This window comes from Panthera leo, chromosome B4 (assembly GCF_018350215.1).
Source record: "Panthera leo isolate Ple1 chromosome B4, P.leo_Ple1_pat1.1, whole genome shotgun sequence".
Classification (NCBI taxonomy): Eukaryota; Metazoa; Chordata; class Mammalia; order Carnivora; family Felidae; genus Panthera; species Panthera leo.
The window spans coordinates 113,869,525-113,893,181 of record NC_056685.1 but is presented as its reverse complement, the minus strand read 5'-3'; the positions used below and the strand labels follow the sequence as shown (position 1 = coordinate 113,893,181).

The window sequence follows — 23,657 nt, the reverse complement described above, 5'->3', positions numbered from 1 at the left end:
TGGTTTTATGTATCTTAAATTTTAATCTCGTGTATGTTATTTATATATTGGCATGAGTACAGTGTGACTTATTACTCTGTTGGTTTTTTTTTTAAGTGTTAAGTACATTCACATTGTTACAGAACCGATCTTCAGAACTCTTCCCATCTTCCAGAACTAAAATTCTATACTCTGAACAACACCCCATTCACCACCACCTTTTGTAGAGGAAAAACACTCCTGTGTGTCTCCTCTACTCTCAGTACTTTACTACACCTTTACTTCTGACACCAGACATATGAGTGTTCCACACATCAGCAGTTCTGTGACACCAGTGGATGACCTACAGTGTAACTCAGTTCTACCACCATTTACTTGGAGATAGTGGGAAATAGTGTCAGATCCCACAGGGGTTTAGCTGCCCCCTCCCCCCACAAATACCAGTTCAAAGTCCAACTTGTTACCTGTACTTCTCACCAAATGGCTGTGGCTGTAAATGGGAGGTTCCCACAACCCTTGCCTTAGATGGGATTAATTTGCTAGAATGACAAACAGAACTCAGAAAAACATTTTACTTACTAGATTAATGATTTATTTTAAAAGATTATAATTCAGGGGGTGCCTGGGTTGCTTAAGCTTCCGACTCTTGATTTTGATTTGGCTTGTGATTTCACAGATCATAAGATGGAGCTCCATGTCAGACTCTGTGCTGACAGAGTGGAGCCTGCTTGGGATTCTCTCTCTTCCTCTCTCTCTGTCCCTACCCCGCTCGTGCTCTCTCTCTCTCTCAAAATAAATAAATAAATAAACATTAAAAATAAAAGATTAGAACTCAAGAATAGCTAGATGAAAGAGATCGGTAGAGTAAGATGTATGGGAGAGGTCATGGAGCTCCCACGCTCTCTCTGGGTGCTTTCTATGTGTTCGCCAACCTAGAATCTCCCTAAACCCTGTCCTTGTGGGTTTTTATTGAGGCCTCCTTACAGAGGCATGATTGATTAATTTATTGGCCATTGCTGATTAATTTGACCTCCAGCTCCTGTCCCCTTTCTGAGGTAGGGGGTGGGGTTGAAAATTCCAACCCTTTCATTTTGGTTGGTTCCCATGGCAACCAGCCCCCATCCTTAGGAGCTTTCTAAAAAAAAAAAATCACCTCATTAACATAAACTCATTGGTGGTTGAAAGGGAGTTGTTATGACTAACAAAAGACATCTTTGCTACTCTTTTCACTTAGGAAATTGCAAGGGTTTTTGGAGTTCTGTTCCAGAAATGGAGATGAACACCAAATGTATATTTCTTTTTATACGTTACTATCACACCTTTGATGCACAGAGTTTTTGATTTGATGTAATCTAGTGTCTGTTTTTACTTTTGTTGCCAGTGCTTTTGGTGTCATATTTAAGAGATCATTGCCAAATCCAATGTCAGGCAGCTTTTCCCCTGTTTTCTTTTAATGGTTTTATACTTTTAGGTCTTATGTTTAGGTCTTTGATTCATTTTTGAGTTAATTTTTTTAATAGTGAAAGGTAAGGGTTTAGTTTCCTTCTTTTGCATATAGATAAACAGTTTCTCCTGCACCATTTGTTGAAAAGACTGTCCTTTCCTGTGGTCTTGGCACCCTTGTTAAAAATCATTTGACCATGTATGTGAATGTTTACTTATGGGCTTTCTATTTTTATACCGTTAGTCGATATGTCTGTCTTCATGCTAGTACTCTACTGTTTTGACTACCGTAACTTTGAAAAAAAAATTTTTGTTTTTAATGTTTACTTATTTTTGAGAAAGAGAGAGAGAGGCAGAGCATGAGTGGGGAGGGACACAGAGAGAGAGACACACACAGAATCCAAAGCAGGCTGCCGGCTCTGAGCTGCCAGCACAGAGCCCTACACGGGGTTTGAGCCCACAGACCGCGAGATCATGAGTTGAGCCCAAGTCAGACGCTTAACCTCCTGAGCCACCCAGGTGCCTCTGACTACTATAGCCTTCAGTAAGTTTTAAATCAGGGAATGTGAGACCTTCAGCCTTGTTCTTTATTTTGGAATGTTGTTATTTCCCACCTTGTTTCTTTATAGATGAGCAACAGATAATATTAAGTTTGGGGGCAGGGCAAGTATTGGTTAGTACTTTTTTTCTGTGTCTTTACTTTTTTGGTCGTGGGGGAGTAGAGTCACTAAACCCTTATATTCAATGGTATGGTGAATTTGTTGGCTTGCTTTTTAATAAGTTGAACCTAATATTTTGATAAAATATAGCAAAGGAAGAACCAAAGAAAAGAACATGGTAGAGGGGAAAAAGAAGTAAGTATAATTGGTTGGAAATATCAGGCCTCCTGCCAACAGCCAGGCGAATGGGCTTAGAAGCAGATCCTCATCCTCCAGTTCTTTTCAAATCATCAGAGACTGTAGCTCTGCTCTGGCCCACAGCTTACTACAACAGTCTCATGAGATACCCTGAGGTGTCACCGTCAGCTGAGCTGCTTCTGGATTCCTGACCCTCAGAAACTGTGTGAGATAATAGACACAATTTTAACCTAAGGTTTAGGGTAATTTGTTGCTTGTGCCCTTGGCCAACCTCAAACCTCTTGATCTCAGGAAAGCTGTATATTTTCAAAATTGTTATAGACTCCAAAGAGCTTTTATTTTTGGGGTTATATCTATGGATATTTAGTATATTAGAAATTAAAACATAAATTTAAAAAATATGTGTTTTTAAAACATTAATAAATATTAACAATACTATTTCTTATGAAAGATGACTATTTTCTAAAACAAAAAATAGTGGTGGTGTTTTATATTTTTGCAAACCTCTTTAATGTCTAGCTTAATATTAGGACAGATGGATTCTCACATCTGCTTTTACATTTCATCTGTTGTGATATGGTTGAAGGGTATGAAGAAAATTCAATCTCACATAGGTGTGTAGTTGGGAAGAAGAGGAATCTCTGAATAGCTTTTTTTTTTTTTTTTGGATAATTATAGCTATTTTTATTTGATACTATACCAAAACTAGATAAGGCATAGTTTCTCAATAGCTAGTTACAGTCTAGAATCTGAAACCATATCAATGCTGTTTATATATTTGTAACATTAAATTTATTAGTTGTTTTTTTTTTTGCCTTTTGAGTGGGTTTTATAACATCATGCATTAGTCAGGTGTAAAAATATTGGTTATGCAGATCTTCCAAATATTAACACATTACCTTGTGCAATATAAAAACAGCATCATTTGTCAATATCTCCATCAGTCTCTGAATAGGCTTTAAGTATGAGGAAGTGTCAAGCTCATGGTGATGGATACTAGTTTTCCAAAATTCTGCCCTTCTTTGAAAGCTTGAATTTTATTACTGGAAACAAATAGTATCAATTCTGTTTTCTTACGTGATAGGTTCTTTTCCTACCAAGTATGAGTAATCATAGTTTGTTATTCTTGCCAGTAAAAATGGTGTTTTATGAAAAACAGCAACTAGCTCAGCTTGTAATTTAAGACCATAAATGCTTTTCCATGTGACAGTTCTACTATTGTTTGGTATGCAGCAGAAGTGATCTATGCATACTTCTACTTTTTCACATAGATTTTATTTTTCCTTGCTATTACAAATATTGCAGCTGTGAACATTCACATCTAAATCTCATGCATTCGTGCAAAAATTTCTTTGTTATGTCTCCCAAGTGAAATGGCTGGGGTGCAGGCTACACACGTTCAAGTTTAGTACGTGACCTCAATTTTCTGAAGTAATTATATCAGTTTACCGTTGTCCATTTCTCTGTCAACTCTTGATGCTGACTTGATCTTTTTCTGTGGCTTTATGAAAACCTGTCCATCCTCCTCCCCCTTTTGTCTCCTGTCAAGCTATATGTGGAAAACTTCTATATACAATTTAGTTTTATCTTTCTCCCTCAGTTTGATTTTTAATTTCTTAAAAATTGACGTTCTACTTTTTGGAAATTGACCAAGATGTGTACATAAAGTGGATGTTTATGATCAGTGTCATTTATTATATAATTTTGAAGCATTAAACTATTAATAAATGACATGATTTGACATTGATAGACTGAAATGTATGGTCAGATAATGAAGCACAGATTGTATGTATACACACACACGTATTATTAAAAGAAGTACTATGAGAATTTGATAAATAGTATATAGAATCAAGATGATTTAGTGTGGTAAGACTGGAATATGATTGATTAGGGAATAATGGCATCTTCTACTCATCTTAATAATCCTTACATCAGTGTAAGGCTTAACAATTTTTTTTCCAAAATGTTTTCCTGGTTAGGATTTGCTTACCAGTTAAAGTTAAGTGCAGAAATGCATCCTTTTCTTATTATCCTTGCTATCTGCCTCTCCCACCTCTCCTCATCCCATGTCCTTGGCAAACTATGATTGCTGACAGTGGTGATATCCACGTGTTTTGAATTTGGAAATCTTTGTATTTGGTCTTAGGAAGACCATTACATGAAATGCCTTGGGCATTTATTATAGGTTATATAGCAGCATCAAGGTGGATAGACAATATTTTAACACATAATGAATGGAAACAATAATTGCTTTTGCACTAATATCAAGGTATCCTCAGTATTAGACCAATGTTTTGTAATTACTGCTTTTGAAAACTTAAAAATAAAAGGGAATATTGAAAAAACTTCCTTCTTAGTTTCAAATAAGAATCATAGTCTGATATTCATTCATTCATTCGTTCATTCATTTATACACTAACATTTAAACACAGTTCTGCAACTCAATTTAATTATTTTTATGTAAATTCTGAACAAAATAATATGCTTAGTTAAAGCTCCTGGTATAGGTCATTGTAAGAGACTGAGTTATTTTTTGGGTTTTACCTCTCATCCTATTTCCATCCTTTTATTGCTTTCCCTTTCCGGTAGTCCTAGTATTAAGGTGCTCATAGTCCAAAGCAAGAGCCAGATGTGACAAGTAGTTCTGTTGTTGTGTATGACCACTATATTTATTGCAGAGTGGTGCACTGAGGAATGGTGTATGTAGTACAGTGGTGGAAGGCATGTTTAAATCCCAGCTTTGCCACTGACTGACTGTGACAGCCTCTCCAAGTTTGTTTCCTTTCCTACCCATTTGCCTCTTAGGAGTGGTATGGGTCTTAAATAAATTAATAGATGTTTAAGTGCTTAGACCAGTGTCTGGATTTTAGTAAACATCCCAGTCAAGGTTTGTTGTTTTTGTTTTTGTTTTTATTTGGTAAGTGTTGGTGCAGGGTTGGGTCAAGACCAAGGTGGAAGTTTTCCTAACTTACTGCCTAGTAAATCAGCAAATGCTTTTGTAGAAGACAACTGTTTAGCTTAGTCTTCAAGGATGTTAAGGAACATCCTTTCACATGGCAGAGGGGTTGATTGCATTCATTTTGAGAGTTAGATATGCAGAAGGCATGGGAACATGTAAGAGCACAAGAGAATATGAGATGTTGGAGAGCTATAGTAGTTCAATTTGTTTTTTCTCACCAAGCTGTTTTGAAGAACAAATGAGATGCCTGAAACTACTTTGTAAGCTAAAAAAATGCCATCTTTTTGCATTCATTCTCATTACTTGGGCAAGTAATAAGTGAAAACTGGAGTCTAATATAGGGAAATTGTCTCTGTAAGAAAATCTGTTGAGAGCAGTTGGTGAGGAAATCAAGAGGACGGGACAACATTTGGAAGGAAGGAGTTTTGCTTACCCAAAAGATAATTATGTTATGAGTTAGGCTTAACAATCATTTTGGAATTTAAACTTGAATAGAGTGTTTTAGGGGAAGCATGAATTGACTCACTGCGTGTCTAAATTGTGTTGTGACAATTTACTGGACTTGGAATCATAATATATGACTCTGCCACTTGGCCAGGTCATAGAGGTTCTTTGAGTTTTTACTTCCTTATTCAGAAAATGGAGATAATAATGTATCTCATGTTTTGTTTTAAGAATTAATATGGACATGTGAAAGTGCAATTACTATGTTCTTTAATGACTCTCACTATACTTAAATCAGTTTTCAAAAACCATGTATTTGCTATAATATTTTGCTTCAGATTTCATGGGAAGACTGTAGTAAGAATGAAAATTTGTAGTACTAAATATAGTTAGCCTTCTGCATGTAAAAATTATGCAGTGTGAGTGGATTAAGTCTTTTTTTTAGAATATATTTTTTAATTTATTCATTTTGAGAGAGTGTGTGTGTGTGCGTGTGCGCGTGCGCGTGCATGCATTAGTAGGGGAGGGGCAAAGAGAGAGAGATTGAGAATATCAAGCAGGCTCTGTGCTGTGAGCACAGAGTCCAACTCAGGGCTTGATCCCATGAACTGTGAGATCATGAGCTAAGATCAAGAATTGGTCACTTAACTGACTGAGCCACTCAGGTGCCCCTGGATTAGGTCTTTTAAAAAGAAAGTGGTTGAGGTTCTTTTAAGGAAAATTTAATTATCTCTCATCTGTGCTATAAAGCCTGGTAGCTTCCAATTAATTTTTTAGGACAAGTGAATTTTAAAGTCTACGGTTGTTATGTGCCTTTACTTCTTAAAGGTTGAGGCTGTCTGAGGGGTCATCTGTGTATAAATTGGTGGGAATATTTGGTCACACCATAAGTAAGCCTGTGGAGAAGCCTTGCTAGCTCATTACTAGCCTTCAATTTTTGCAGCATGTTTTAAAATTATATCCTGCCCACATTCTTAGTATATGTGAGCATGGCGGCCTTTATGAAATTCAGTGACTTAGAATTTTCTTTAAAAAGATGCAGCACAGCTTTGAGTGGGGGAGGGAGGATGTCAGGGTCAGGGTGGGGGGAAAATGTAAAAAGATGCAACACAGTTATACATCAATGAATAGCCTTAATTTAACATATGAAGTCCAAAATAAAGGTAATTTTCTTAAAACAAAAAAATGTAAAATTACATCCAGAAAGATCTGGAGTTACTAGCCAGTAACACAAAGAAATGTTTATAAAAACATTTTCTTAACAGATAGTTTAACTCAAAAGTTGTTTTCTTCCCTCTAGTCTTTCGACTCTTACTCTTTCTTTGTTTCTGTTGGTTGGCCAAGGCACACATCTCTTCTGGGTGCTCTTCTTACCTTTAAGTTTGTCTCACATCTTGTCTTTTTTACATATACCTATAGCATCTTCTGGACACTGCTTTTCCTGTAGTATATTCCTGCCTGGTAATCTATTTACATTAATGTACCTTTTCTCAGATGGTGTTCAAGAATCTTTACTGCTAACTTTGCTACATTGGTACCTAGATTTATTACTCCCCTTGAGGTAGTAGTGTTTGCACTTTCCCCACATGTATGTTGCTTGTCTCTTGTTCCCTTGTGTCTTTTTATGTAAATTTTTGTGTCTGTTTCAATGACATGGTGTGAGTCATGCATACGTATTATTTAACTCCTATCACCACTTGACTAAGCTCAAACTTTATTTTCAAGTGATTATAATTACTAGTTAGCCCCATCTGACTTTGCTTATTTTATCAAAAAAGAAAAATTATTCACTTCTGACACAGGTTTTGTATTCATTTTTTTAAAAAGCTTATTTATTTATTTTTTGAGAGAGAGAAAAGGAGCGTGGGAGGGGCAGGGCGAGAGGGAGAGAGAGAGAGAAAGAGAGAGAGAGAGAGAGAGAGAAAATCCCAAGCAGGCCCCACACTGTCAGCACAGAGCCCCATGTAGGGCTCAGACTCATGAACCATGAAATCATGACCTGAGCCAAAACCAAGAGTCTGATGCTTAACCGACTGAGCCACCTAGGCGCCCCTGTATTAATTCATTTTTGTTTGAGAGAGTTATATTTTAACTTTCTTGGAAAAGTTTTTTTTTTCTTTAATGTGTGTATTTCATTTAGATTATTTAGAGACCAGAGGCTTTGATTGTCCTCTACTATTTCTATATTATTCCCTTCTAGCACACTGCATATAAAAAGTGAGTATAATCAACATCCACAGCTTGACTTCTCAGATGCTTGTAGTAGCTTTTTATCCTAGCTATCGTTCTTTTAGCATTGAGTCAGAGTTCTGATTCAGGTCTTATATATAAGTGTGTTGACTTAAAATGTTCTATATTAATTGTAACAACTCCACTGAGACTAGATGTCAACATTTGAATAGGCTAGTTGATCCAGATCTTTAATTGGAGGTGTCATTTTTTTGTATTTTGTACTTGATAGTACTGATTAAAATAATAAAACATAAGGCAAGTAAATTATGTTTAGATCACTATTTTTATACACCTAGAAAGAAATTTGAGTTAATCTTAAACTTGTGACTCATATAAATGGTCTTTATCAAGAAGAGTAAAAATAAAGAATCAGTAGGATCTACATACTAAAGCAGCAAGTGGTATTGTTATGCTAAAGCTCTTATCAGCTATGAAGTTACAACACCTCAGGGCGCCTGGGTGGCTCAGTCAGTTAAGCGTCAGACTTCAGCTCAGGTCACGATCTCGCGGTCCGGTCCGTGAGTTCGAGCCCCGCATCGGGCTCTGGGCTGATGGCTCAGAGCCTGGAGCCTGCTTCGGATTCTGTGTCTCCCTCTCTCTCTCTGCCCCTCCCCCGTTCATGCTCTGTCTCTCTCTGTCTCAAAAATAAATAAACATTAAAAAAAAAAATTACAACACCTCAAATCAATTGCTGTATATTGTTATTCAAAGTAATTTTTGATGATAGAAGGTAGGTTTTTTTTTTAATGTTTATTTATTTTGAGGGACAGAGAGAGAGAGAGAGAATAAGCACATGAACAGGGGAGAGTCAGAGAAAGAAAGGGAAAGAGAATCCTAAGCAGGCTCTGAGCTGATGGTGCAGAGCCTGCTGCAGGGCTCAAGCCCACGAACTGTGAGATCATGACCTGAGCCAAAGTCAAGAGTTAGACACTTAACTGAGTGAGCTACCCAGGCATCTCAATGATAGAAGGTAGTTTTATTACTTAATTCAAATGGGAGAGTATAAATATATTGTATACCCTAAAGAATCTAGTAGATTTTAGTGTTTCATTTTATGTCAAAATTCAGTTGGTAATCCTTGTATTAGTAGAGCTTAGTCAAGTGGGCCAATAATAAAATAAGTTAGTATGTAATAATTTAGTCCTATTTTGGCCAGAATATATTCAGCCAAATGTTTTTTTATATTGCAGTGTGGCTAATTTTAGTGGTATTGTTGTAAAGATAGTTTGAATAATTAGAATAATTAGAAATATTAAGAAAGGAAATTGTTTCATCGATATTTCAGAACTTGACCGAAAAGCTTCGTAAGAAAGAACTGGAGTGTACTCAGTTAGAGGAGAAACATAACGAAGAATGTGTGAGTAAAAAGAATATACAAGCAAGCCTTCATCAAAAAGACCTAGATTGTCAGCAGCTTCAGTCAAGATTATCTGCATCTGAAACCTCCCTGCAGAGAATACAGGCAGAACTAGGTGAAAAGGGGGAAGCTATGCAGAAGCTCAAGGAAGAATTATCAGAAGTAGAGGCCAAGTACCAGCATCTCAAGGCTGAATTTAAACAGCTACAACAACAGAGAGAAGAGAAAGAGCAGCACGGGTTACAACTCCAAAGTGAAATTAATCAAGTAAGAGATGTTACTTTTATTTATTGGAATTCCTCCTGTGGTTTCTTGTGTGCTTGGTAGTTATTTGATCATAATATTGTTCATTAAAAAAAACAGTCATTTGAAAAATTAACTCTTCATTTTCATAACTGGTAGTACTGAATCAGATCTCATTTCCTTTCATTTCAGTTTTCCTTAATGAGAAAAAAATGTTAGCACCCATCATATAGTATTGCTGTGAAGTGTTTATGAATTAATACCTATAAATTGCTTAAGATGGTACCCGGCACAGGGCACTCCGCTTGTATTAGTTACTATAATTAATTCACATCGTTGACTATTCTTTAATTTAAAAATTCTTATGTTTTGTTACTAAATTTTTGAAATATAATTATGGTTAAATCAATAATTTAAACATTAGATATTTTAGTTATTTTAAAGTTTATTTGAGAGATAAATATTTATTTATCACGTGTGTGCACACATGCAGGGGGAGTGGTAGAGAGAGAAGGAGAATCCCAAGCAGACGCTGTGTTAACAGCACAGAGCCTGACTCAGGGCTTGATCCCACGAACTGTGAGATCATGACTTGAGCCAAAACCGAGAGCAGGACACTTAACCAAGTGAGCCACCCAGGCGCCTCGAAATTAGATACATTAAAAGAAAAAACAAATTAGCCCTAATAACTTTTTAGAAGTAAATAATTGTCTATCAGATTAATCAGTAATTTGATTAATGAAAGTTTGACTTTGCCATTAACTTAAATTAAGTTCTGTATTCTTATTATTGCTTATAGATAACATTAAAAATCAGTTGAAGAATGGATATTTGGGAGGCATTAAAGTCCTCAGCCACTTTTTTGATAATATTCACCTATTTTCACTTAAATATTGCAGTGATACTTGTTTTCACGGCATCAGTCCTTCTTTCTTGGCCTGAGATATTTTTCCTGTTCCTCTTCTCCTTGATGACCACATGGCTTACTTCAGTTGTCACTCTTCTATAGAAATCCTTTCCTGTACATTGCCACTTCTCCCACCCTGATCCCCCAGAGATGGCTTAAGCATTACTTACCACAGTACAGTATATTATCATAGTTTATGTGTCTTTCTTCACTGGACTCTGTACTCTTTGGATGCAAAGACCATGTCTTACTCATTTTTTACCTTCACTACCTGGCACATTGCATGTTAATGAGCAGATATTTTAGTGGATAACTTAGATATTTGATGTTCATTTCAGATAAAGAAATTGGGTACTTATGGTTTCTAAAAGACATTATGTTTTAGTTGTTGGGAGATACAGAACTGAAAAAAGAAACAGTACTTACCTTAAATCATTATGTAAATCTTATTGAGGACAAGGCAAGTACTATCCTGTACTAAAGAATGGGAGGATTATAATAAAATGATCCTATATATGATGGGAATTTTGCATAGTTCCTCTTCTGTTTTCTTCTCCTATAGCACTTCATTTGTGTAATTATTTTATCCAGTATGTGATCAGGAAAAGCTTTGTGTGAGAGATAGAGGTGGTGCATGAAATTATGATTTTGGGTAGGTATTGACAAGTGGCAGTTTGAAGGTAGAAGAATCTTCCAGGCAGAAGGATTAGTGAGAAGAAACTAGTGTCAGCAAAGTATTATAAGAACCAGGAAGGGGCACTGATTTCCTCTTAAGATAGGGTGTGTGTAATAGGAATGGGCTATTGTGATTAGAAAGAGCATTTGGAACCTTATTGTGTAGGGTGTTGAATAGCAAGCTGAGGAATTTGGGCTTTATTTGGTTGTCAGTGGGAGGAGGGGTATCAGGAATTTGAGAACCTACTCAAACATATTTTTATACAAAGACTTGAGCATGTGATTAGTTGGTTTAGTCACAATTCTGTAATAAATAAAGAGGTCATACTGAAGACCTTGAAGTGACACCATTTATCTTCTTTTAGCCTGCCGTTTACATTCTACCTTCAAAATATGTCTCAAATCTGTCCACTTCTCTTCATCTATACTGCTACCACTCTTTTTTTTTTTTTTATGTTTATTTATTTATTTTGAGAGAGAGAATGAGAGAGAGGGAGAGAGTGGGCATAAGTGAGGGAGGGGCAGAGAGGGGAAGACAGAGAGAATCCATCCCAAGCAGGCTCTGCACTGTCAGTGCAGAGCCCAACTCAGGGTCCAAACCCATGAACCACGAGATCATGACCTGAGCTAAAGTCAGACACTTAACCGACTGAGCCACTCAGGTGCCCCTGTACTGCTACCGCTCTTAATTTAAGCCACCATCATTACTCACCTAGGCCACTGTATTAGCCTTCTTAAAGTTTCCCTTCTAGTGATCTCCATAATCTATTCTCCTCCTCTTCCTCCTCCTCCTCCTCTTCCTCCTCCTCCTCCTTCTCCCCCCCCCCCCTTTTTTTTTAAGTTTATGTATTTATTCTGAGAAAGAGAGTGTGAGCGGGAGAAGGGCAGAGACAGAAGGAGAGTGAGAAGCCCAAGCAGGCTCTGGGCTGTCAGTGCAAAGCCCGCCATGGGGCTTTATCTTGTGAACCCATGAGATCATGACCTGAGCCAAAATCAAGAGTTGGACGCTCAACTGACTAAGCCACCCAGGCACCCCTATATTCTTCTTTAGAACACTTTACATTATATAATTAGTTTTTGTTTACTTGCATATTGTCTGCCTTTCCATTGGATGCAATTCCCACATTCCTTAATATGAGGAATTTGTTTTTTTATACTGTCGGCCTCTATACTTAGGGCTTTCAGCAAATATTTATTGGAAGAATGGACATGAATCTTACCTTAAACCTTTTTTCATATCCTTAAAGAGTGTAGGTATGAATCGGGTTTGTCTTGCTCTCCATTGTATCCTCAGCACCCATTTCAGTAGTGACAAAAGTAGATAGCTGGTGATTGTCATGAAAGGACCTGAAAACACAGCAGCCTGTATTCTTCATATTTGGGTTTATGACCACTTGCTAAGTAGCCACAAATGTGCAAATAATGATGTTATATAACTGAAAGCTTAGATGTCATCATTTTAATTTTAAAAAATTATCTAACATACATCTTGAATAGCATAGTGGATTTAGAAACCAGCTGCCTGGGTTCCATTTCTAAGGCTTGTAAGCCATGTGATCCAGGCACATTATTTAATTTGTGCCTCAGTTTCCTCATCTCTAATAAGTAATAGTGGAATCTTCTTCATAAGGCTATATATATATAAGGATTAAATTAGTTAATATTTACATTTAGAATAGTAAATGTTGGCACATAGTAAATGTTAGGAGTAAAATGAATAAAGAATTATATATTATATATAGGTTTACAAAGTGAATTTATTATAGATTGTATATATATCTTAAAATGTGACTTTAGAACAGACCATTCTATTAATAATTCCAGTGTATATGATTTTTACTCTTAATTTAACCTCTTCTTTTTTAATATGTTTATACAAATAGTATAGACATCATTGTTTAAGTGATTTTGGCCTACTCCCACCATTGGACAGCCTTGATTTGAGATTATTTTTAAATTAAAGATCAGGGACTTACCAGGAATTGTGCCATAATGAATGAAAAAGTTATTTATAGTATTATCTCACCCCTTTAGTAAATCTTCAGAGCAATAGTTCTCTTTAATTCGGTTGGTTCTCAATTCTGTCTGCACATTAGAATCACCTGGGGAGATTTAAAAAATTACCATTATCAAGGCCTTACCCCTGGTCCTATTAATTCCTGATGGCTGGCATAGTCTTAGGCATTGTCATATTTAAACATTTCCCCTGTAATTGTACTATGCAGTTGAGATTGAACACTGCTGCTTTTTGAAGTGTTACTTTTTGGTAAGTCCTTTCTAAAGAGTTTCCTGAAACTCAGTATAATCTGATTCTTGTGATGAAAACATGGATTTCTGGGCTTTAGCTCAAATGTACTAAATCTAAATTTATATGGGACGAGTCTGATTATCTGTGTATTAACAATGATATCAGGAGACCCTTTTATATTATTTTTTTGGTGCACGTACAGCATAGCGATTTGACAGTTTTATACATTACTGAATGCTCACCATGGGGAGTGTGGTCACCATCTGTCACCCTACCATGTTATTATAATATTATTATTAACTCTATTTGCTGTGCTGTACTTTTCATCTCTGTGACTTATTTTATAACTAAGTTTATACCTCTTAATCAGCAGGAGATTCCTATTCAACAAGTTTTAAGAACTAGATATGGGTGATGCCTGTTTGTAAGAGATCACACACATTAGATGCTTGAAATGTGAGTTTACTTTGAAGGCCTCCCTTTTACATATCAGGATTTTGCCTAATTCTTGTAATAAGAAGGAAGTTTGGGTACTTAACCTTATAGAGCTAATCCACTGCATTTTAACAAGAAGAATCAAAAGAGAGACATCAGGATGCTGGCTAAGGACAAAGATAAAATAAATGCATTCTCTTTAGTACTGATTCTTGTTTTAGTTAGATGGAAACATGTTTTACTTTAAAAATTGACTTTGGTTTTCCTTATTAAGGATAGAATATATTCTAATAGCGTCAGGGTGTTTCACAGCATAAGAAAATAGTGGGTGTCCACTTTTCTGATAAAACTTTTCTGTTTTTTCCTGGCCAACTATGAATTTTTATGGAGAAATATGCAAGTAGAGAGCATATATATAGGAATATGACACAAAGGCTAGAGATTCTTAATATTCTCACCATTAACCTGAATAGCTTTGATTGAGAACAGTTGTACAGAATGCTTTTTATTAATTACTAATTTTAGTGAGGCACATGAACGTGTTACGAGGCTGGTGTGGAGGAGCACTCATAGTGTATAAGCCTTGCCAAATGTCTTGCAACTTTTTCAAATATCATACAGCTCATTTTTGTTTTATATTTCCAGCACTTATGCAGTAATTCTTCTGAAATTAATACAAACTTTTTTTCTTTTTTTGATAGAACTCCCCCTCTCCTAAGAGAAACCGACTGCTATTTCTGGTAGTATTAGAGAAAATAACGAATTTGAGAAAGTGATGGTTCTTAGCTCCCGGGCAGATCTTTCAATTAGTTTTAACTGGGTAGTAATTTTAAAGTCAATGAATGAGGGCCACCTAATATTAAAAAAATATATATTCTTTATTCTCTTTTATTTAGAAAATTATGTGCCAATCTCTGCTGTCAGGGCAGAGCCTGCTTTGGATCCTCTGTCCCCTTCTCTTTCTGTCCCTCCTTCACTCATGCCCTCTCTCTCTCAAAAATAAAAATTAAAAAAAAAAAAGAAATTATGTGCCAGTTTGAGGATTTGGGAGTGGTTTGTGCTCTATTCAATACCCAAATGTAAGAAGTTAATTGTGGTGGTTCATAACTGTGATAAAATAAGAACCAGTATGAAATTAAAAAAAAAAAAAAATACTGTGGAATAGTATTGTATGTGCCTTGACTGTCTTGATTTAAAAAAAAAAATTTTTTTTTTAATGTTTATTTTTGAATGGCAGACAGAGCATGAGCTGGGGAGGGCAGAGAGGGAGACACAGAATCTGAAGCAGTCTCCATCCAGGCTCTGAGATGACAGAGCCCGATGTAGAGCTTGAACTTACAAACCACGAGATCATGACCTGAGCCGAAGTTGGATGCTTAACCGCTTGTGTCACCCCAGGCGCCCCTGAGTGTCTTGATTTTTACATTTCATTTTATTATTTTAAGTTCCTCAAGTGATTGTAATACTTAAGTCCAAAAAAGAGCCTTTGGTTCACTATATTTTTAAGAGAACAAAAACCCCCAAAACTGTGATGCTTAATCACAGTTTTATGTGATCCATCATAATTCATGTGATTAAAATTCAGCTGGATCTTAGGTTCCCCCAAAGTATATGAAAATTAAGATTAAAAAAAAACACATTGTTTAAACGGTAGTGATGAGTGTGTGTTTGTACATAGGTAGTATACAACCTTTTTTTTTTTTTTTCTTTTTTAAAGTTACATAGCAAACTTCTGGAGACAGAGCGCCAACTAGGTGAAGCTCATGGTAGGCTGAAGGAACAGAGACAGCTTTCAAGTGAAAAGTTGATGGATAAAGAACAACAAGTGGCTGATCTACAACTCAAACTTTCTCGTTTAGAAGAACAGGTAAGCTAACATTTCAAGTGAGTTTATGTTAGTAAGTTTATTGATAGATTTGAGGCATGTTAAATATTCATGATGGTTCAATTTTTTTATTGTCAGGAGCTTTAATTGGATATTTTTTTTTAACTTTAAATTGTGACATTTATTTCTCCCCACTGGAAACATCCTACTTCCTATTCACTATATATGGGTCATTTTGTTGTGACTATATTCTCTAAAGTTCTCAACTAAAATGTGTTAAGAAGACTATTTTAGCTTTAGGCAAGAAAGATTCTGGGAGTGAACCTTTCATAGGCTGCTGGGAGGGAAGAGTCTCCCTACCCAGGAAGGACAGCATCCCAATAGAACAGTGAAAAATGAACACAGTTGGTGAGGATCATTAATGACACATATTTGGTGCATGTAAACCTTGAGTTTGCACTTAGGGATTTTCACTTTCAATTAAAGCATAAGATTGAATGCTATTCTAATTAAAGGTGTGGTTGCTAAAAATGGTAAGTATTATTTGGTTAAAGTTATCATTAAATTATGTCTTTTACTAAAATTGAACAAATAATGAGAGTTAAAATCTGTAGCTGCATCAAGCTACATCTAGCTTCATCAAGCTAGGATTTTCTTCTAGACTCAGAATCTTGGACATGGTAGAGGATTCTGTTTTTTCCCAATAAGCGATAATTATGATTGTTTTGGAAAAAAATAAAACAAATATTGGTACTGTGATTTAGATTGTTGCTACAAAAAAATTGTATGTAATTAATTCCTTGATCATACTAGTATAGAAAAAAGCAATAACAAACTGAATGCCAACCTAGAGAAAGAATTGTATTCTTAGGATGAGTCCCTAGGAATACCTAGGGAATAGTTTCATAATCATGAGATTAGGATTCTATAAGTAATGAGATATTGCTTTTAAAGTTGATTTTATGTATTGTCTGAATTTAGGGTTTTTTTTTCTTTTTTTTTTTAATGTTTATTTTTTGAGAGAGAGAGAGAGAGAGTGTGAGTCGGGAGGGGCAGAGAGAGAGGGAGACACAGAATCTGAAGTAGGCTCCAGACTCCGAGCTGTCAGCATAGCCCAATGCAGCGCTCGAACCCATGAACCGTGTGAGCCAAAGTCGGATGTTTAACTGACTGAGCCACCCAAGCGCCCCCTTGAATTTAGGTTTTTACTTCAGACTCGAGAATTTTGAGAATTGAAGTAATGCCAGATATTTACAAATGATAGCATTATGCTTTTAAGTTGTTAACTGACAATCTACATTTTTTTTAAGTTGAAGGAAAAAGTAACAAATTCCACAGAATTGCAGCATCAATTAGATAAAACAAAGCAACAACATCAAGAACAACAAGCTCTTCAGCAAAGCACTACAGCAAAACTTCGAGAAGCTCAGGTGAATATTATTTGAATTATTAGCCTTTTAAACAGGATTTAACCAGGTCATTATTCTTTTGTTGTACTAAAACTGGATAATGCAAAAAACTTGACTCTGAAGGGTTTTGATAATTTTCAGTATCTAGATGAGCAGAAAATCTTTTTCTTTTGATTGCTATGTTGAAATTTTCTATTTTAAAATTATTATAACTAGATTTGCTATTGTAAGTGTACTTATTTATATAAAATGTTTAAATTTTATTAAATTTCTTTATTATGTAGACAAAATATATTATTGCTTATTATTTATTATTTTTAAAAGTACCTTATTTGAAAAATTAAAGCAAGTACAAATTTCCTGATTTAGTTAGCCCAGTAAAAAAGAACATTTTGTATATTCTACAGTAGAACTTAGTATTTGTTGGTCATGTCTTTCCTGCTTTAGAACCATCATAGGAACATTGGAATTGTAGGCATAGAAAATATAAGTGATTAGGTTAAATTTATACAGATTCTATAGCGTAGCTTAGAAGATTGAAAGAAGTTAAATTTTCGTTTTGTTACAGCGAGGGGAAGAGGGTGCCCTCTTTTGACATTTGTTTATTCCTTCAGTCTTTCATTAATTCATTGAATGTTGTTGCGTACTACATGTCAGGCACTGTGGTAAGCACTGAAAATAGAGATGGGTAAGACAACGTGCTTGCCTTCTAGAAAATGGTAGTCTAATGATGTGTAAACAGAAACGATGTTGGAGTTATTTAAAGGAGGCTATAAGTAAGATGTCTCTTTCCCTTCTGAGTTTGGAGAGTGGGATGAGAGTCAGATGGATAGAGATAAACTATTGTATTCATGTACTTGTTCTTTCATTTATTCAGTAAACAAATATGTATTAATATCTACTCTTAGCCAAGGAAGTGATTTTATGGACGTGACAGCAAATGAAATAGACAAAGCTGTCTGTTCTCATGGAGCTTAGTGAGGGGGACCAACAATAGCCAAGGTAAATAGGCAAAATGTGTGGTGTGTTAGATGGCAGTCAGTGCTATGGAGATGACAAAGGAACGGAGATTAGAAATTATCTGGGGAGCTGTAGGTGGGACTGCAGTGTGAGATAGGATTGCCAGGGAAGACCTCTCTGAGAAGATGAAAGAGCCAAAGGAATAGAAAGTGTGAGGCATGTGGATATCAGAGAGAACAGCATCCATACATTAAAAAGCCTTGAGGCAGGAACATGTCTAAGGACTATTGGGAAGCTGGTGACTGGAGTGGTGTGAGACATGAGAGGGTTAGAGGGTCACAGAGTCCTGGAGATCACAGAGGAGTAACATGTCAAGCCTCGTAGATAATTCTGAGGATTTTACTGTGAGTGATATGAGAAATCATTGCAGGGTTCTGAGCAAAGGAGTAACATGATCTGACTTATAATTTCACAGGATTACTCTGGCTGCTGTATTGAGAGTAGACTGTAGGGACATGTGATTATAAGCAAAGAGATTAGCTATGAAACAACTACAGCGATCCAGATAAAGAGATCATACGGCTTGGATCAGAGTAGAAACAGTGCAAGTAATGGGAAATGGTCAGATTCTACATATATTTTAAAAGTGAAGCTGACACATTTACTGATAGATTGATGTGGGATATATAGAGAGAGAAGTCAAGGATGATTTCAAGAAGTTTGGCCTGGTTAATGAGGAGGATGGAGGTCAAGCAAGATGAAGACTGAGAATCCATTGGATTTGGCAACATGGAGGTCATTGATGACATTGATAAGAGCAACTTAGAGAAGTAGGAATGGAAGCCTGATGTAAGGGGTTCAAGAGAAAATGGGGCAAGAGAAGTTTGATACAATGAATGTAGATAACTGTAGGAGTTTTACTATAAAGAGTAGCAAAGAAATAGAGTAGTAAGACTGAGGTAGAGAATTTGGCATAGGTCTGCAGCCGTGGGCTTTTTTTTTAAAGTTTATTCATTTATTTTGAGGGGGAGAGAGAGAGGTGCACACAAGTGGGGGTGGGGCAGAGAGAGAGGGAGAAAGAGAGAATCTCAAGCAGGCTTTGCACTGTCAGCATGGAGCCTGATGTGGAGCTTGAACTCACGAACTGTGATATCATGAGCTGAAATCGGACGCTTAACTGACTGAGCCACCCAGGAGCCCCAAGTGTGCTTTTTAAAAAAAAATTTTTTTTTAATGTTTATTTATTTTTGAGACAGAGAGAGACAGAGCATGAACAGGAGAGGGGCAGAGAGAGAGGGAGACACACACAGAATCTGAAACAGGCTCCAGGCTCTGAGCGGTCAGCACAGAGCCCAACGCGGGGCTCGAACTCACGGACCGTGAGATCATGACCTGAGCCGAAGTCAGACGCTTAACCGACCGAGCCACCCAGGCGCCCCCCAAGTGTGCTTTTTTATAGTGTGCCCCAGAATTAAATTTATTCATCCAGTGACAGACAAAGCTGGAAATGACAGGCTTTCAACTTCTTATAGGCAGGTTGTCTCTTAGACTGAGGGGAAAGGAAGGGGCTGAATTAAACATGCTTAGCTTCTTTCTTTCTTTCTTTCTTTCTTTCTTTCTTTCTTTCTTTCTTTCCTTATTTCTTTCTTTCTTTCCATTTATTTATTTATTTATTTAATTTTTTATTTTTAAAAATTTACATCCAAATTAGCATGTAGTGCAACAATGATTTCAGGAGTAGATTCCTTAGTGCCCCTCACCCATTTAGCCTGCCCCCCCTCCCACAACCTCTCCAGTAACCCTCAGTTTGTTCTCCATATTTATGAGTCTCTTCTGTTTTGTCCCCTCCCTGTTTTTATATTATTTTTGTTTCCCTTTCCTTATGTTCATGTTTTGTCCCTTAAAGTCCTCATATGAGTGAAGTCATAGGATTTTTGTCTTTCTCTGACTGACTAATTTCACTTAGCATAATACCCTCCAGTTCCATCCATGTAGTTGCAAATGGCAAGATTGCATTCTTTTTGATTGCCAAGTCGTACTCCATTGTATATATATTTACCACTTCTTCTTTATCCATTCATCCATCAATGGACATTTGGGCTCTTTCCATACTTTGGCTATTGTGGATAATGCTGTTATAAACATGCGGGTGCATGTGTCCCTGCCTAGGAGTGCAATTGCTGGGTCGTAGGGTAGTTCTGTTTTTAGTTTTTTGAGGAACCTCCATACTGTTTTCCAGAGTGGCTGCACCAGCTTACATTCCCACCAACAATGCAAAAGAGATCCTCTTTCTCCATATCCTCGCCAACATCTGTTGTTGCCCGAGTTGTTAATGTTAGCCATTCTGATAGGTGTAAGGTGGTATCTCATTGTGGTTTTGATTTGTATATCCCTGATGGTGAGTAATGTTGAGCATTTTTTCATGTGTCGCTTGGCCATCTGGATGTCTTCTTTGGAGAAGTGTCTATTTGTGTCTTTTGCCCATTTCTTCACTGGATTATTTGTTTGTTGGGTGTTGAGTTTGATAAGTTCTTCATAGATTTTGGATACTAACCTTTATCTGATATGTCATTTGCAAATTTCTTCTCCCATTCCACCGCTTGCCTTTTAGTTTTGCTGATTGTTTCCTTTGCTGTGCAGAAGCTTTTTTATTTTGATGAGGTCCCAGTAGTTCATTGTTGCTTTTGTTTCCCTTGCCTCCGGAGACATGTTGGGTAAGAAGTTGCTGTGGCCAAGATCAAAGAGGTTTTTGCCTGCTTTCTCCTCAAGGATTTTGATGGCTTCCTGTCTTATGTTTAGGTCTTTCATCCACTTTGAGTTTATTATTGTGCATGGTGTAAGAAAGTGGTCCAGGTTCATTCTTCTGCAAAACATGCTTAGTTTCTTATTCCAGACTTTCAGTTGGTTAAATTGAATTCCCCATTCCCTGGGGAAGAAGAATAAGAAAAGGATGACAAAGAGACCAGGCAAAGTCTCTCATTATGGAAATTTCAGAAGTCCTAAAAACTAATTAAAGAGGTAGAATCAGTGTCGTTCCAGGTGTATATATGTGTATAAAATTATTATGGTAGCACAGAGGACAGTTATCTAACTCAGTCTGGAAAAGAGCCGTCATTGGAAACTTCTTAAAAGTGACAATTTGAGTTGCAGAGCATGTGCAGATGTTCCTGGGTTGTGAAGATGGTGATAGTAAAGATTATACTCCGAATCAAGGAGTTAAAAGGGCAAGGATAGTGAAGCTGATATGAACTAAACTGAGATTGGAGAAGAGACCAGAGCATTAGACATGGGTGAGTTTATAGAAGGTCTTGTGTGACATTTGTCCTTGAAGATAGAAAAGTATTGAACGTCCTGAGAGAAGTGCCATAGCCAGATTTGATTATTGTTTTTTAAGTATTTAGAGAGAGACAGAGTGTAGGGAAGGGGCAGAAAGAGAGGGAGAGAATCCCAAGCAGGCTCCGCACCATCAGCACTGAACCCTATGTGAGGCTCGAACTTACAAACCATGAGATCATGACCTGAGCCGAAAACAAGAGTCAGACACTTAACTGACTGAGCCACTCAGGCACCCCCCAGATTTGATTTTTAAATAAGTTATTCCTGTGGTTGTGCGAAAGGTGGATTTCAGAGTGAATATTCTGAAGCAGGAGATCAGTTAAAAGACTAATATATGCAGTAGTTTAGATGAAAAATAATAATGGCCTTAGTTCAAACAATTGTTAAAGATGTTATAGGGCAAATATGAATAATACCTGGGCAGTAAAAAAAAAAAAAAAAAAGAAAAAAAGTAGGACTTAATAGTTGCAGGGAATGAGAAAGAAAGTAAATGACTTCCAGAGTGATAACACTGAGTACATGGTAAATGGAGGTGTCATCAACTTTGTTAGTGCATCTGAGACAAATGGCCATTTCATTGGGCAGCGTTGTGAGTTCAATATTGGATGTTGTTGAGGTACCTGTGGTATATATTCATTTAAAGCTGTGAGAAACATCACAGTATATATGGGGTAAATGGAATTATTAGAATAGATGTGATCAGCCAGGGAGGGAGTGTAATGAGGAGAATAGACAACTGGTAACACAAGACTTCTGGGAAACATTAGCACCTAACAGGATGGATGATTGGAGGAAGCGCACCCCAAAGGAAGAGCATGATCAGTGTAATTAAGGAGAACCTGCCAAGTGGAAGCCAAAGGAATGGGGAGAGTCAAAATTTCAGATTAATCAGCAACTTCAAATGTGCATGTGTCGTAGGGATGCCAAGTATGATAAGTGAAAAATGTCCATGATATTAAGCTATAATTATTTATTATAAATACATATTCTTATATATATGAAGGATTCTTATATAATATTCTTACATATTCTTGCTAAACATAATTGCAATAAAGTGATAGAGATGAAAGGCTGATTTTTGATGAGTAAATGAGAGATTTGCAAAAGTAAATTTGAATTCCTTTTGAAATTTAAATACGAATTGTATAAAGACTGAACAGTAGTGAGTGGGGCTTGGTCTGCGAAGTTTTTGAAAACAAGAGATACCTGAACATGTTTATAGTCTGGGACAGTCTGGGAGAGAGGGAGTCATTTGAAGATATTGAAGGAGAGGTGACTCAAGGAATAGGGTATTGATAAGCTGTGAGGTCATTGATACAGTGGGTGGTGGTAAATTTGAACTTATTCTCTGAAGGATATTCTTTGAAGCTTGAGGAAAAGACTAAATATGGATTTATCTGTCTGTTGTCTATCTTTATAGATAAGAGAGTGAAAAATCAAGGTGCATCTTCCCTGAAGATACCCTCTCCCTCCCTTTGTTTTTTATGGATAAAGTTGGAGATAGTTGAATGGAAGGCAGGCAGAGATTAAAAATCTAGAGAGAATATTGAAGATTTTATTTTATTTATTTTATTTTTTATTTTATTTATTTATTTTGAAAGGGAGAGTGAAAGTGGTGAAGGGGACAAGAGAGAAAGAGAGAGATAATCCCAAGCAGGCTCAACACCACCAGTGCAGAGTCTAGTGCAGGGCTCAAACTCACGATCTGCAAGATCATGACATGAGCTGAAGTCGAATGCTTAACTGACTGAGCCACCCAGGTGCCCCTTGAAGCTTTTAAATAGTTATTGAGGGGAATGTTTGAGGGTAAGAATCTTACTCAAGTGAAAGGATTGACAAGATGATTTTAAGTATATAATGGAGGTTGCGATCTAGAACTTTGTAGTGGCACCAATCTCTGAAGGTTTATGATTTTGCTCTAACAGTTCTTAGAAATGAAGGTGTGGAGTAAGAAGATTGCAACACTGATCTAGGATTGGGCTTTTTTAGGGTGGCTGTGTGGGGAATTTGTAGGTGAAAGGAAATGGAGAATGTTGAATAGTTGAGAGGATAGTTAAGTTAGTTCATATCCATGTATGAGGTTCAGGAAGAGAAATGAGGCATGTGCTATATAAGTCAGAAGAAAATTGAGGTCAGTGTCTCTTTGGCATTGCATTGAAGAACAGAAATGAGGTCATGAAATTGGAAGATGGTCAGGAAGTTGTGGTCACAGAGTAGGACAGTTGAAATTTTTCATCTGGAACAATTTCAAGTGATTACAAGATCGTACATGTGAGTGAGTGAATAGAATGAGGTCCAGGAATTAAGATGATATGACTGTTGAGGCTGTGCTCTTAATTCTTTGT

The 23,657-nt window shown here is 36.6% G+C and overlaps 1 protein-coding gene across 3 annotated transcripts in view; it reads left to right on the top strand.

Annotated features, from left to right (window-relative positions):
• EEA1 (early endosome antigen 1) overlaps positions 1-23,657 on the top strand; it is a 114,240-nt gene that overhangs the window by 46,470 nt on the left and 44,113 nt on the right. For all 3 annotated transcript variants that reach the window (XM_042947350.1, XM_042947352.1, XM_042947351.1), the window contains 3 exons: positions 9,203-9,541; positions 15,500-15,649; positions 16,918-17,037. In XM_042947350.1, the coding sequence (XP_042803284.1) occupies positions 9,203-9,541; positions 15,500-15,649; positions 16,918-17,037 (609 nt within the window). The remainder of the gene's footprint in view (positions 1-9,202; positions 9,542-15,499; positions 15,650-16,917; positions 17,038-23,657) is intronic.